Source organism: Egretta garzetta, unplaced genomic scaffold (genome assembly GCF_000687185.1).
Source record: "Egretta garzetta isolate BGI_Z169 unplaced genomic scaffold, ASM68718v1 scaffold228, whole genome shotgun sequence".
Classification (NCBI taxonomy): domain Eukaryota; kingdom Metazoa; phylum Chordata; class Aves; order Pelecaniformes; family Ardeidae; genus Egretta; species Egretta garzetta.
In genome coordinates, this window is record NW_009260758.1 from 4,761,536 (window position 1) to 4,776,620 (window position 15,085).

General features: G+C 38.0%; 1 protein-coding gene across 7 annotated transcripts; it reads left to right on the plus strand.

Moving 5' to 3' along the window:
• Positions 1 to 27: 27 nt before the first annotated feature.
• UBA3 (ubiquitin like modifier activating enzyme 3) lies at positions 28 to 14,653 on the plus strand. 7 transcript variants are annotated; one of them, XM_035901390.1, is made up of 19 exons: positions 52 to 90; positions 216 to 257; positions 801 to 862; positions 3,050 to 3,170; positions 4,008 to 4,088; positions 6,318 to 6,400; positions 6,959 to 7,039; positions 7,669 to 7,712; positions 8,008 to 8,072; positions 8,918 to 9,073; positions 9,194 to 9,296; positions 9,782 to 9,895; positions 11,337 to 11,390; positions 11,840 to 11,876; positions 11,956 to 12,037; positions 12,966 to 13,066; positions 13,175 to 13,238; positions 13,356 to 13,410; positions 13,878 to 14,653. In XM_035901390.1, the coding sequence occupies exons 4-19, from the start codon at positions 3,051 to 3,053 to the stop codon at positions 13,964 to 13,966; spliced, it is 1,329 nt and encodes a 442-aa protein (XP_035757283.1). In that variant the 5' UTR covers positions 52 to 90; positions 216 to 257; positions 801 to 862; position 3,050; the 3' UTR covers positions 13,967 to 14,653. The 7 variants fall into 7 exon arrangements, with proteins under 7 accessions (XP_009644279.1, XP_035757282.1, XP_035757283.1 ...); XM_009645984.2 differs by lacking the exon at positions 801 to 862 and having other exon boundaries at positions 28 to 79; XM_035901389.1 differs by lacking the exon at positions 801 to 862 and having other exon boundaries at positions 38 to 90.
• The last annotated feature ends 432 nt before the right edge of the window (positions 14,654 to 15,085 follow it).

The window sequence follows — 15,085 nt, forward strand, 5'->3', positions numbered from 1 at the left end:
CTCTGGCAAAGCACCGCCCACAGAGGCGCCGCGGGGTATTGTGGGAAGCAGAGGGAAATATGGCGGAAGGTGGGGAACCGTAAGTGCCCTGTATGTGTGTGCTCGGCCGCCCCTTCCCCCGCTTCCCGGGGACGGGTGGGCCCCGGGGTCCCCTCTCCCTCCTCCCCGGTCTCTGTAGCGCGATACTGACCCTTCTTTTATTCTCTCTCTTTTAGGGAGAAGAAAAGAAGGAGGCTAGAGGAGCTGCTGGCGGATGGGTTAGTGCGGGGCTGCGGGCGAGCGGGCTCCCGGCCCGGGGCAGGGGCAGGGGCAGGCAGCGCTTGCTGAGGGGGGATGGGGAGGCCAGGGCCGGGGCGGGAGGAGGGAGCCGGAGGAGAGGCGTTAGGTGGGTCAGCGTGAGGAGGGGGAACGCGAAAGGGCGCTTGGAACAGCAAGGACTGGGGAAGAGGAATCTCCCGGGGAGAGGACCAAGGGGCTCACCCGGAGTGGGGATGCGAGTTGCGGGCTTGGAGCTTGGCATGAATAAAGGCTGGTGTGCTGGAGAGCTTTGTGACAGGAGTGGAAAAGCTGCATTGCCGGTCAGGGACCTGGGGAGGGCCTCTAGGCTAAAAGCAGGTGACTAAATTTTGGCTGAAAATTAAAAGTTCAGGCTGCAGAACAGTTGCCTCTGCTTATTAAACCCCTAAATTTTATGCATCTATCTTAACGGCCTTGAAAACTAACACTCGGAAATCTTTAATCTCATCTGCTTCTGTCCCTTGCCCGTTCCCTTCCATCTGCTTGTGGCCCTCTTCCCAAAGATCACAGAGCAGACCTGCCTGCCTGAGTGGTGGACTCGCAGGTGGTGTGCGTCTGTGTTGGGGTGAGGGTCACAAAAATCCTTGGGCATGTTGGATGGGGGGGGGGGGGTGGATGCCACGTCCCTCAAAAGCATGGAGCTCTGGAGATGTGAAGGTGGTAGGGAAAAGTCTGGGTCTTGAGCAATGTAAGGACTGTGGTGCTCTGATATTTTAAACGAGATTTAAAATTAAGAGTAATTCAATGAAATAAATAAGGATTTTTTAAACTTGGATAATGCTTTAACAACACAAAAATAAACATTAAAAAAACCCAACTGTCTCTGAAGTTAGACATAAAGTCTCAGGTTGAGTTATCGATGTTTTTCAGATCTCCACAATGTCCAACCCTGTAAAAACCAAACTGTAGTAGAATCACAGAAGTGAAACTAGATGTTACCATTTATCACTTATAAAGGGAAATATACATCTAAACAGGAGTACTGCTGCTTAATGGCTGTTTATATGGACTACATAAAAGGATAAAAAAGTTGTTCAAATGTCACCCAGCATAGCTTCTGCACTTGTTTCCAGAGAAGTTAAAAATTATAATATAACCCATAGAAGCAATTATTTTGATGTACACTGACCCATTTTATTTGCTTCAATCAGTGCTTAATGCACATCCTGAAAACTGGTACGCAACAGATGAGCCCAGCGTTCAGCGGTGGGAGCGTTGTATTTATTCACACTGTGTGAAATATGTACATTTTCACATTGTCGTGAACACTGGGGGAGGTACAGAAGTGCAAGTCAGAGATCAGAAGACCCTTATGAATTCAAATATTTTTTTTAGATCTTATTTAACTACTGATACAGGAAGTTAACTTACCTAAAGTCAACAGTTCACCAGGAATTATTTCAGTCTGCAGTCAAAATGTAGGCAAATTGTGATGTATTTATTCCTGCACTTTATTGATGTTTTTCCCTGTTACTGAAAATCTTTTGCAAAATTATTGCCTACAAGTTAAAATTATTATGGACACACTGTGTTGCCCATCTTCTGAATTTGTGAGGATAAATGCATTGGGCTGTCTGGATGTTTTCACTACGTTTTCCTTTTGAGATGAGTCACCAGGAAGTAATAAATTCTAAATGTTACCCAACAATAATTATTGATACAAGTGTTCTTCATATTACTTCATAGGAGGAAGCAAATAACACTCCTTATCAATGATGACACAACTTGTCATACTCAGGATTGGCAAAGCTCTTTTATTAGAAGCTTAGTTTTGTATTAATGTAGAATATAATTGTTCATATATATTGAATGGAGGTATTATTTTAAAAGGGAAGTGCACTGTGTTGAGGAAGGGCTTGTTCTGTGTAGGCAATGATCTTACGTTAGAAAATTACTTCAGTGAGCTGATTTTGAACCATTCCAGTAAGTCTCTTAAGAGTTTAAATTCATAGTTATGTACTAGTAAAAGTGACCTGCCGAAGGAAAAAAAGGGTACTGAAGTACTTGATGTAAAATTCTGTCTCAAAAATTTAAAATAACTGCAAACATACCTTTTTTTTAAGTCAGATTGCTACCACTGACAGGCTCAGGAGATGGCTGAAAAATGGGAGTGCTCTAAATTGCGTGGTACCAATTGAGGGTGAAGAGCATTCCAGATTTTTTTTTTTTAACATTATTTTTTAAATAAACTGCTATAAAGATTCAGAGGAGACAGTGTTGGTGCATGTTACTGTTACTTATTCAGTGCCTCGCAATTGCAGTTCCATAATGATATTTCTAAATATGATTTATGAACATAAAAAGTCTGTAAAAAAAAAAAAAAAAACAAACAACAAAACAAAAGGAAAATATGCGAGACTTGACTCTGATGAAAAAAACAGGACCCTCAAAATCTTAAGGTACAACCTCTTTTTCTGTGTCCTTTTTAAATCTGAGGGAAATAAAAGTAAAAAGACCAGACCCTTTTTTCACTTCAGGACAACTTTTCCTAGTAGCAGCTAAATCAGTGGGATGTATTGAAATGTCTGTGTTTTTTCCCCTCTATACATATTTATATTATTGCTTTCTAGTTCCACAAATAAACCCCACTCATGCAAATGTCCATGCACATAACTTACATAGAGAATATGCAAATATATTTGTATGAATGGTCAATAATTTAGGTATTTTTAAGATAATGGAAAGAGTACATTTTAGAGGTGTGGCTTTTTCGTCTATGGTTTTGCAGCTGAATTTACTGTGTTCTGTGCAGAATGGCTGTTGATGGTGGGTGTGGGGACACTGGAGACTGGGAAGGTCGCTGGAACCATGTAAAGAAGTTCCTCGAGCGATCTGGACCATTCACACATCCTGATTTCGAGCCAGGCACTCAAGTGAGAAACGCTTACTTTAAATAAAAAATTTGTAGCGTGTGTTGCAAACTAATGTAAACAGTTTCATGAATTGACCGCCAGCAGTATATGAATACTAAAACTGCATGAAAAGCTTATATTTTAATCAATTGAACCTTATGTTGCTGGAACATACTGTATTCTTTTTATAAGCTTGTATTTCTAAATTGTGCACTGTAAACGACAAGCTCGCTGTCATCATATATATAAATGTATAACAACATAGGAATTATGCTCTGTCTTTGAGTTCCACGTGAAAAATAGCAGCATTTGTCTCTCTATTTTTAAGTAATTAAATACAGTAAGGAATTTCTTGTTCTTAAAGAAGGAATTAAGGTTAATATGAGTACTTAGAGAATTGGGAAAGATGTTTAGTAGGGAAAAGCAAAATTTAGACTTAATTATTTCTTCTGTTTTCCTTTTTTGGTACATTTGGTCTCAGAGCTTACAGTTGCATGTATTTTGCTCTTACCTTTTTAATGTACTGTTCCATTATTTACTAGTTTGAGGCTGTAGAATTAGTAGAACAGTTCACAGAAAGCAGTTACATAGTTAATATAAAGAGAATAGTGATATGAAAATGGTTTTGCTTTTCTGTAAGTTGGGATATAGGAACTGCATGAACTCAGCAACTGATTAAAGTCTGGTATGTAATTGCTCCTGCAAGCACAAACTGTGTTATTGATCTAACTTGTTTTATGTGAAACTTAACTAGGCACTGAAAATTTACAATAATGCATTTTTAAGGATTATGAAGCAAAGGAAAAATTATACTTTTTCCTATTTAGTGTATTAATTTTTTTTTTATATTTTCCACAGGCTCTTGAGTTTTTGTTAAACACATGTAAAGTACTAGTTATTGGAGCAGGAGGATTAGGATGCGAACTCCTGAAAAACCTGGTAATTACGCAGTTTTTACCCTTTGCTGCTTAGAATCCTTAGAATCTTCCTTTTTTTTCCTTGAGGAAATTATCTTTTCTGCTTTGCTAATTTGGCATTTTTGATTGTATATAGCTGCTAAATTTCTATGTTCTAATTAAAATGTATAAAATACGTGATGATACAGACAATAAACTTGAAGACTGCACTTTCTTAGTAAGCTTGAAAGGTGGTAGTCTAGTGTGTTGCGTGTTATTTATTTAGCTATCTTAAAGCTTCTCACGTGGGACAACATGGTGCTGTTTATGAAGTGTAGACTAAAGTTCACCTGCAGCCTTAGATATGGTCTAATGTTGGTAATTTTCCCTAATTACTGGATCTAGGGAAATGAAGTAAACTAAGAACAAATCATGCTCATAATGATACAAGGAAGCATTGGTTGGAATACAGTAGCCGAAATGTGTCTTTTCAGATGAAGAGCAATGCTTTAAACTGCCATGAGCAGCTAGTACAAAGTTTAGTATTAAGAGTCAAGGTTGAATTTAATTTCAGTTTATTTTACATCTTTGGATTAATTCAAAGTGAGGCTAGAATTGCTGGAATTATTTACGCGCTTTCATAATGAAATTAGTAGAGCAGGACTTACTGTGTCTATGGTGACCTTCATGTCCGTGGAATCCGTTTAGCCTTCCCGAGCAGTGGCTCTTGGATTTTCCAGTTCCTCAAGTTCAGTAGATTGGAGGTTGTCTGCAGAGCCTGAGCGCTCCCTCCGAGTTGCATCTGTGTTGCTGAATTCAGCCAATGTAGTGGCAGCGTTATTGAGTCAGACCAGCACGTGCATGGAAATTTCTGTATGGAAATGGCTAAGGAGGAATAGGCAGTGATGTAAGAACAGGGAAGGAATATGACAGTACTTCCCTGGTGTACAGATTACCAGAAGGTATTCTGTAGCTGTCTTGATAATGGTGTTAGTTTATAATGGATTCTCTCACTACGTGTTCTGAAAAGCAATTTTTCAGTGTTTAAAATGCAGTCACAGGATTATGTGTGGTCAGACAGTTAGCCAATAAATGTGTATGGATTTAATAATCCTATTAATGTGGTTTTAATCCTCACAGATACTTGTATTTATCGTAGGGTATCACTGTTAGCACCCTTTTTGAGTTTGGTAGTTTAAACTAATACTGTACTTTTCCATGCTTCTATTTAATAGTAGGAATTTCTGTCCTTACGGATTCCATGGAAAATGTGTGGATTGATATAACTTATTATGAAATAACTTTTGTCCTTAATTTATACCGACCCTTATGCATTAGTGTACTTTACTACAGAATTTATGCACTGCTATTTCAGTATTTCCACAGCTTACCTCCAAGCTTGAGGTGCTTGATAAATCAGTAGCCTCATTTAAAACCAGGCATTCCAGATCTATTAACTTAGGGGTTTTACAGTTCCAGCACTTGTGTATTCTCTTGTTCTGGTTGCTGGTTTGTTACTGCAATGCTTAAGCAGGATTTTACTTGAAGAGACTATGACAGCTCCAAGGCAGTTTTCTTTGGGAATTTAGTGCTGATGAATTTATATATAATAAGATTGAGTCTTAAAGGGAAAAAACTACGGGACAGGACTCAAATTTTTTTGGGGATCACTTCAGAACATCACAACACACTTCCTTTCTTTAAAACCAGTGTTTTACAGCATTTATTTCCCTTTAGCCACAATTCACATTGCTTCTTTGTGTGTGACATGTTATTACTTTTTCAGATCAGACCTGCAATACAATTTTACTTTAAAGTTATTTGCCAAATCTAGTGATGGCCTGCATGCAAATAGAGATCAGGCAGAACTTCTGTCAGAGGTTCAGCGTGTTCTAGGATAGCGAGGTGACTTGCTGTGTTTGCATTCTGCTCCAACATTGAATGCAGGGAGGAATGCTGGCTTATTTTGAACTGTGATTTGAGGGTGGATTTATGCCAACTGTGAAAATGGTGAATATTCAAAAACTTAAAATTTTAGAGGAATTAAGCTTTGTTTTTCTATTCCTAATTCCATATGTCTGAATATCAGCATTAGCAACCCAACAGAGAACATTCTTTTAACAAAGATCAGCCATATTCCTGTCTGCCCAGGGAATGAAGAGCAAATGTGTTTGTTCCTCCAAAGGTTGTTTTTTTGGCATGTGGAATGAATTTTGGAGCACTGTAAGCGTTTAATTTCCTGTTAAATGAAATTGACTATCTCTTTTCACAGGCACTGTCTGGCTTTAGACAGATCCATGTTATTGACATGGATACTATAGATGTTTCTAATCTTAACCGACAATTTCTGTTTCGGTAAGTGATATTTTCACGATTCGACTTTTGTTTTTTCTAAATGTACCTAAACAAAACACGTGACCATGATCATTATTTTGGTTGAACAAGATGTCATTAAAGATTACTGAACTTTCATATCATAATAGTACTCCTAGCTAACTAAATGTTGCATGTGATTCCTTCTTGTTTTGAGATCTGTGGTGTCATAGTTTGAGCTTGAAGAAAATTAACATAGATTCCTTACCATTCAAATACAGCTAATGACTAATGGAAAAGGTGACACCAAAGAATAATGCACACATTGAGATACTGGTTTTTCTGGTACCCTTTTCTTCCAAGTAAAATGAAAAATTGTTGGATTTTTTTTTTTGGTATCGATAGCTGTAGTTACATGGACACCCTTGGATAACCCTGGGGCTTTTGTATCTGATGCTTTACAGGGATGCCTTAATATTATCTGTATCAATAAATTGTCCTACAGTAACAATTAGTCAATTCAGTACTGCAATGCGTAGAGCCTGGAAAGACTGAATCTACTAAAATGATGCATTTGAAATTGCTTGGGTTTTTTCCCAGACCAAAGGATGTTGGGCGACCAAAAGCAGAAGTTGCAGCAGAATTCCTCAACAGCCGCATTCCCAACTGTGCTGTTGTAGCGTATCCTTTTACAGAGAAGTAGTAGCCCTGAAGGCTTCAAAAATCCTAGAAAACTCTGTAGGTGGTAAGGCTATCTAAAGTATTTTGCTGCCATCCTCTCTTTTTTGTACCATAAAGGACAGATTCATTCAGCTGGTGATTGAGGATTCTTTCTCAGTGACATTAGCATACAAGAAATATGCATGGGGACAGAAGGCTAAGCTTTAAGAAACTATTTTGTCTGTTGCCACTGAGTCTTTTTATTGAAATGCAACATTATGATTTTCACTGAGATATTAGAAATACAGGTTTATTCACTAGAGTGTTTTCAGTACTGGTAGGAGACATTGGTTTACAAACATGGAGCAGCATTTACTGACACAGGACTTGGTGAGAGCATGTGTTTTGAGCTTCCTAAATAGTTTGCCCGCTGAGCTTTCTCCTGTGTGTGACTAATTACATTGTGCCTCTTGTTTTGTCAGGTGCTACAACTTCAGCTGTGGGAATTTTGAATCTTTCAATCACTTAGTTTTTGTGTCATATAAAATTATAGTAACAAATTAGACGATGTTTTGGCTTTAGGTTGGCAAATAGAAAACAGAAAACTTACCTACTTTATAAATACATTCCTTTACTGGGCCTACAATCAGATATTTTAAAAAGATTCAAGACATGGATGAAAGCTTCTATCGACGTAAGTGGTATTTCTTTGCCTGCCAAACACCCGCTGGTGCTGTAGGGGAACTTTGCAGTTGTTGCTGCTTGCTGCTTTTCCTGGTAGTTAGATTGTTAATTGGTTTGGTCTTCTACAGTATACTGGAAGTAGAAGTAACAAATAGACAAAACTTAAATGCATCTGTCATATAGGTAATCTAGGGAAGATGGCTAAACTACAGTCAGTTCCTCTGTACTGTTATGGACAGAATACTTTGCTTGCCTTAAGAAGTATGTATTAGTACAGACTTTAAATAACATTTTTTTCCCCCTAGAGTTTCATATTATTGTTTGTGGGCTGGACTCTATAATTGCAAGAAGATGGATAAATGGCATGCTGGTAAAGTCTTCAGTCTTTTTAAAGCCTGGTTATTGCTTGAGTATAGATAACTAAAATTGAACAGATTTGTGTAGAATGTGTTATTAAAATGAAATGAGGGCTGTTGAAACTCACAGATTTCTGTATCTATTTCTGTTTTCTTTTTTCTTTTTGTGCACAGGATAAAATGCATGCTCTCTTACCTGCCTTTTTCTTGAGGAGTGTTAGCCAACTTTTGTGCAGTGCCCTACAGGGGTAATTTCAAAGTTAGATTACATTGTTTGTGGCCTTGTGCAGTCAGCTTTTGAAAATCGTAAGAAGGGAAGTTCCACGGCCTCTCTGGATGCTCCCATTGTGAACTGGTTTTTTTCATTAGCGAAACAGTACTTATATCGTACTGCAACTTGTAAATGTCATCTTTTGGAGCCCTGCTGCTACAAAGTAGTAGGAAGGTGGTTGTTGAACTAGGTAGTTTTTTGTTTATAAAACAATGATCTTGAGTATTTACCGGTATTTAAAAAAAAGAAACCCAAACCAACAAATCAAGAATCAAAGCCCCAAATCCTTCAAATGAACCATTTGTTCCGTTATACTGGAAGGAAATAATAGCATTTATTGGGGGGTAAGGGGAGGAGGAGATGGAGGGTGAAGGTGGTAGATGAAGTCCTGCACACTGACAAATAATCAGTGTTTTATACACTAAGTACCCTTAAAATAAACTGTGTATTAAGCATTCAGTCTCGTGGTGTGCCATTAGGAATAACATTTTTAGGATTTTTTTTTTCTTCCTGTAACTTGTTTAAAAAAAACACAGAACAAACCAAAGCAAATAAAAACCAACAACGCCCTTCCCCTTTATTTGTCAGATGTCATTTTTACATTATGAAGATGGTGTACTGGATCCAAGTTCCATCATACCTTTAATAGATGGAGGGACAGAAGGTTTTAAAGGGAATGTTCGTGTGATTATTCCTGGTATGACAGCATGTGTTGAGTGCACGCTCGAGCTTTATCCACCACAGGTAATTGCAATCAGTGATATTTCCTTTTTTTGTATTCCTCTGACTTGCTTGTTTCTTTTCCTAGTACTATACGTAATGCATTACATGCTTTCCTCTGGTTTTTTTCCCTGCCCACACCAGGTCAATTTTCCCATGTGTACTATTGCATCTATGCCCAGACTACCAGAGCATTGTATTGAGTATGTCAGGATATTGCAGTGGCCAAAGGAACAACCTTTTGGAGGTAATTAGTATATTGCATGGGTGCTAAGCTGACATTTCTCCTTTTAACTAATTTGTTCTGAGTTAGGTATACACAGCTATGTTTAATAAAATAATCCTACCTCTTAACCTTATGTGGCTCTTTGTTGCATTGAATCTGAGCCTCCTTTGAGCTGGCGATGGATGTTTCTCTTCAGACTCTCTCTCCAGTTCCATATTTGTTCATGTGTTTCATACTGCACAGTGTCTTTCCTGACTCAAAATGTAACCTGTAACAGCTCTACAAATCTGTGAAGTTAAGATAGTTTGTCTGTAGATGGTGTTAGAACTTACAATGTTTGTAAAAATGATATTTTGATTAAAGTGTCAAGTTCTAATAGCTTAATGGGGTATTAATTTTAACCCAAAGTAAAAGAAAGGGGTTTTTTTTTTTAGACAAAAAGAATGCTGTATTCTGAAGAACTCTTATAACTGTAACATCTCTGTAAATTCTTAACTTTGCTGTAGAAGGTGTTGCGTTGGATGGAGATGACCCTGAACATATACAGTGGATTTACCAGAAGTCTTTAGAAAGAGCATCACAATTTAGTATTAAAGGTGTTACATACAGACTCACCCAAGGTAAGGGTATGGCATTTCACTAAGTTTGGCATTTGCAGTTAGGCTGGATTGGCATTCTTTGTATTTGTTATGACTAAGCTGGCAGCTCTGCTGAGAAAGAAATAGTTCTTTTCTCCCTTAACATCTTAAAACAGAAACAAGCAGCTCATTTCCTGTGCCAGCACAAATATTTTTATGATGAATCGGATGTTCAGGCATTCGTGATGAATCAGAGGAACTTACCTGGGACAAAACCGAACGTTCTTTTTGCCATTTTATTTTTAACCTGGAGCAGCTCCACAGTTTACATTACACTGTGACCGCTTTTGCTGGGTCAAAGTGTAGGAACAAAAGAACGCGATTGCCTCTTTTGGCAACAGCAACACTTTATGCCAGTTTAGGCTGGTTAAGACTATAGCATCTGTTCTTTACTGCTGTGTATGCATCTGTTCACATGCAAGTGCAGAATGCTGCCGCTCGTTTAATCAGCGTTTTAAACACTAACCTAATAGAAAAGAAGTGGAGAATCTCATACAGATTCTCCAGAATTTGTGGTAACTTCTGTTTATTGACTTGTAGTACTGAGAATGTGTTCAAAATGCTGGGCTTGAAACTCCACGCTTGAACCTCAGTGTGTGCCTTTCTGTCAAAAAAAGCGAGAACTGATTCCTTGTGTATCTTCCTCAGATTCCACCTAGTGTATTGCAGACAGTCTTTTTCTTTACAGCAGTTGCTACTGGCTTCTCTAGTAGTATTTCTTTGGTACAGATAAATGTGAACTCCAGTTATGAAATATAATTATGTACATGCAAATGGCTGCATAGTTTTCAGCATTTGAAGATGGCTTCATTATAAAGTACATAGCAGAAAGAAGGCAAAGGTAAAAGTCTTATGCATGTTTTTTCAGGTATGAAGGGATATAAGTCAATAATGAGAAGCCAGAGGAACCTCAGATTGCTTAGGAATTTTCTGGCTTTTTGGCAGGCCTGAAAAAAAGAGTGAACCTCCTTGTTCCTGATGTACGAACTTGTATGTGTAGGAAATTTTGCTTTATGTTGGTGTATGCTGTTTGACTGGATGGGCTCAGTAAGAAGAGTTGGATGAAGATGCCAATCCAGTTTGGCAAGCCTGTTCTTGCAGAAGGAATACCAAACCCAAATATTTTTCCTTTATGCGTTTCTCCAGTTAAACAGTAATGGAACTGAGTTTTAAATTAATTTTCAGTTCTAAATACAGAATACTTGTTTTTAGAATTCGTTCACTAGTTCTCTTCTTTTGCTCAACATGCTTGATCCATTCCTAAAATAAAATAATGCCAAAGTACTTGAGCAGCATGCCATTATACCTTATTGTTACAGAAATTCCTGGGAAGTTTAAAGTACCTTTGGGTACACCCTTCTGTAATTATTCTGGCTGAAAGTGGTCTTTGGAAAAGACAAAGCTATATGTTTTGTTTTTACAGGAGTGGTTAAACGAATTATTCCAGCAGTAGCTTCTACAAATGCAGTAATTGCAGGTATGCTAAAAGAACTCATTTCACTTCTGCTTTAGAGTTTTGTAAGGAAACAGTTTGGAAGCGAGAACTGTGGGAGGATAATAGTAATTTTTAAATGGGTCTGATTTATTCTTGCAGTCTCATTTCTGTTTTCTGTAGAGAAACTACATGTGACTGTATAAATTTTAAGCTCATGTATGACCGTGGGAGTGAGCAAAAGCATTCGAGACTGGGAAAAAAAAGAATTGGAAAACATGGCATATAAGCTTAATACAGTCTCAGATTAGTGTCGAATCTGTGGTGTTAATGCAGAGAACTACCAGCTACCTTCAGATGTTTATTTTTCTCTTTACAAATTGTTATACTACTTTTTTTGTGTCACTCCTTCTTTGGTACAACTCTGTGCACTAATGTCTGCATGTTCTGAGGTAGAGCAGAAAGTGAAGAAATTTATTTTTTTCTCATTGCAGCTGTTTGCGCCACTGAAGTTTTTAAAATAGCCACAAGGTATTTCATTTCTTTTTAATAACTTCCATGATTTCCAACATAATACCATGTATTAACACTAATATATTTGTCATTATAGTGCATACATTCCTCTTAACAACTACTTGGTGTTTAATGATGCGGATGGATTATACACATACACATTTGAAGCTGAAAGAAAGGTTAGTACCATTAAAGGCTTGCAGGGTTGTTTCCTTGATTTTTATTGAACTTAGGCAGTTTGTATGTATTTCTGAACCCTAATATTGAATCTCTTGGCCCCTAGCACTGAGGAATAGTATTTCTGAAGTTTTAAAAGCAGAAACTACGATGTTACTAGTCTGCTATTTCTCCAGAGTATTGTTTTTAGCATGTAGGAATTTTTTTAACTTCCGTGGTTTTGGGGTCTAATAGAGATGACAGTGGCGGTCTGTTCCTGTAGAGTAGCAGGACTGTTTACCTCCAGCTCAACGGATGTTTAATTTGATGTCCTGGTAATGAAACCTTTTCTTCTCTACCCATCAGTTTAACAAAAACTTGCATAGTACATGTAATGGCATATTTAGTTGTTGCCTGTTTAGCCAAAGTTTCTTAATGTTTGGAAAAGTAACTTCTGGTATAGGGAGATTCTTCAGACACCTATTCCTGTGGTGTCTGCTGGTGCAACATTGGTATCTCAACTGTTTCTGCTATGCTACCTGCAGGGGAAAACAGTACTTGACTTTTTTGAAAGTGAATCCTGAAGATTTCCCCTGTAATACAGGAAACGTGGTTTACAAAATAGGATGTGCGATCTTAAGAAGACTCATAAGCAAATCTTCTCAAAAAGAGGTTATTACAATAATTGATTTGAAAGTCTGTGGTATTAAATTTTGTCGGATGAAATTTGTAGTTCATAAATTCTTAGCTGCTGTTGGGAGCCAGTCGAACAGTGACAGACTTCATGAGGAACTGGGTTTTGTCATTAACATTTGCAACAGTATTAATATTTCTAGAGCTAAAACTGTAAAAAAAAAAACCCACACATGCAAATGGTTTAGAGACTTTATTAGCAGTATTTTTAAAAATCATATTTAACATAATGTGCATTCCTGTGCTGCTTTGTTGTAGGAGAACTGTCCAGCCTGCAGCCAACTTCCCCAAAACATAGAGATTTCCCCATCAGCTAAATTACAGGAGATCTTGGATTACTTGACAAATAACGCTTCATTGTAAGTGTGCAGCTATTCTGACTTACTTGATAATTTTTGGTAGTTTAGGTAGTTTCTAAATGTATTTTTACCTGATTGTTTGGGTTTTTTTTTATAAATGTTTTATAGGCAAATGAAATCTCCTGCAATCACAGCAACTATGTATGGGGGAAATAAAACACTTTATTTACAGGTAATCTGAACGTATGTAATTGTCTTTAATAATCTTAATTTATTAAAATTTACTTTCATGAATTTGAAAGGAAATGTTTTGGGTTTTTTTTTTCCTTTGTGTTTTTTTTTTTTGCAGACAGTAGCTTCAATTGAAGAACGAACAAGGCCAAATCTTTCCAAGACACTAAAAGGTATCATGCAGTTGTCAGGTGTAGATTTTCAAGCTACTCCTCTAAACAGAGGGTCAATCAGTTGCATCCCTCTGTACGGCACGTTTGGCTTTATTTCGCAGTATGCGGCAGAATGTGCTTCATTATCCTTTTACGTGCGATCTACCTTTCTCAGGTTGCTCAGGGATGAGCTCTGAATTGCTTAAATGTGAAGGGTGGGCAGATGCAGAGAAAAACATTGCGACAGAGCAAGCTGGTAACTGATGTGGACTGAACGTACTTAATAGTTTCATATATTTTGTGACAAGGTCTGTTAGTTTCCTGGTTGAATTAGATGAATATTAGTTTAGCTAGTGAGCTGTTTGCAGCTTTATTTCATTGTACTTAGGGTTTGTGGGAATGGCATTCATAACTTTTTTTTGGTTTTAATTTAAAAAAAAGACAAACCACATGGGTTTGCTGTATTTGAACTTTTCTTTCTGTTTCAGAACTGGGGCTTGTGGATGGCCAGGAGCTTGCAGTTGCTGATGTTACCACACCACAGACGATGCTGTTCAAGCTTCACTTTACCACTTAATTTATTCATAAGTAAACCGCGTATACAGTGAGAGACATCTGTACCCACCTTGTAAAAAACCATACTCTGTGGGTGTTAAAGCAACCCAAAATGTTCCTGTTAGTGCTAGCACTGTTGAAGGTTAGGTAATACAATTGAATCACCATATTTCAGAACTGTATGTAGAAGCCAATATTTGGTGGATTATATTTGTATAAATGCTTATTAATGTACAGAACTCTGATGTATAGGAATACACTTTTTTCCAGTTTTTGTTGTCAAACTGTCAATGCTAAGATACTTTCAGACACATGGAAATTTTAAGGTGGCCAAAAGTCTTGTTTTTAACACATGGGTGCACGTCTATATGCAAAGAGAAGACCCTTTAAAAGGAACCACAGCGATCTGGTTTTAAATTGTAGCACTCCTATACACTTCCTGAGTCACCTTAAAACCAAAAGAGATTAAAATTAGCATTTTCCTCTTATTTCACACTGATTTGATCAATTTTATGAAAGGTGTTTGAGTATGGAAGAGATTACTTTGTTTACAAGCAAGCACGAAAGGACAGAATGATGAGCTGTACATGAAAATACAGACATACCTACTCGCAGCCGCTGTGCGCAGCATTGCAGATTATGTTTAAGTATCATTGGTGCTGTTAAGGTATTTATTAATAAAAAATCATAAAGACGCCTTAGTTTGTGGCTTATCAGTGGACATTCAGCAGGGTTTATAGCCTCGATTAAAAAATGTAGGGTGTCACTTGGCTGCTTTAGCCTGAGGCCTTTCTGTAAGCGGTGCCATGCTCAAGGTGAGCTCTGATTTTACTTGGATGTGTTTCAGCGGTGTTTGAACTTTCCATCTTTTCAACTATGAACTGCGTTTCCACTTTCCGTCTTCCAGCCTTGCACTTGAACTCAGCAGTAAAGCGGGGGGCACTTCACTGTAATTTTTAACCAGATGATTTTTAACAACCGCGTGTTTGGAAGCGGTAGAAGGCCCCGCGTCAGCTGTAAGGCGGGGAGTGGAGGCGCTGAGGTTTCGAGGAGCGTGTGCTCGGTTCGTGTTCGCGTTGAGCGGCCGGAGGAGGCGTTAAGCCGCGGGAACCGAAGTCGCCTTTTGCCCCCCAGCCTGGCA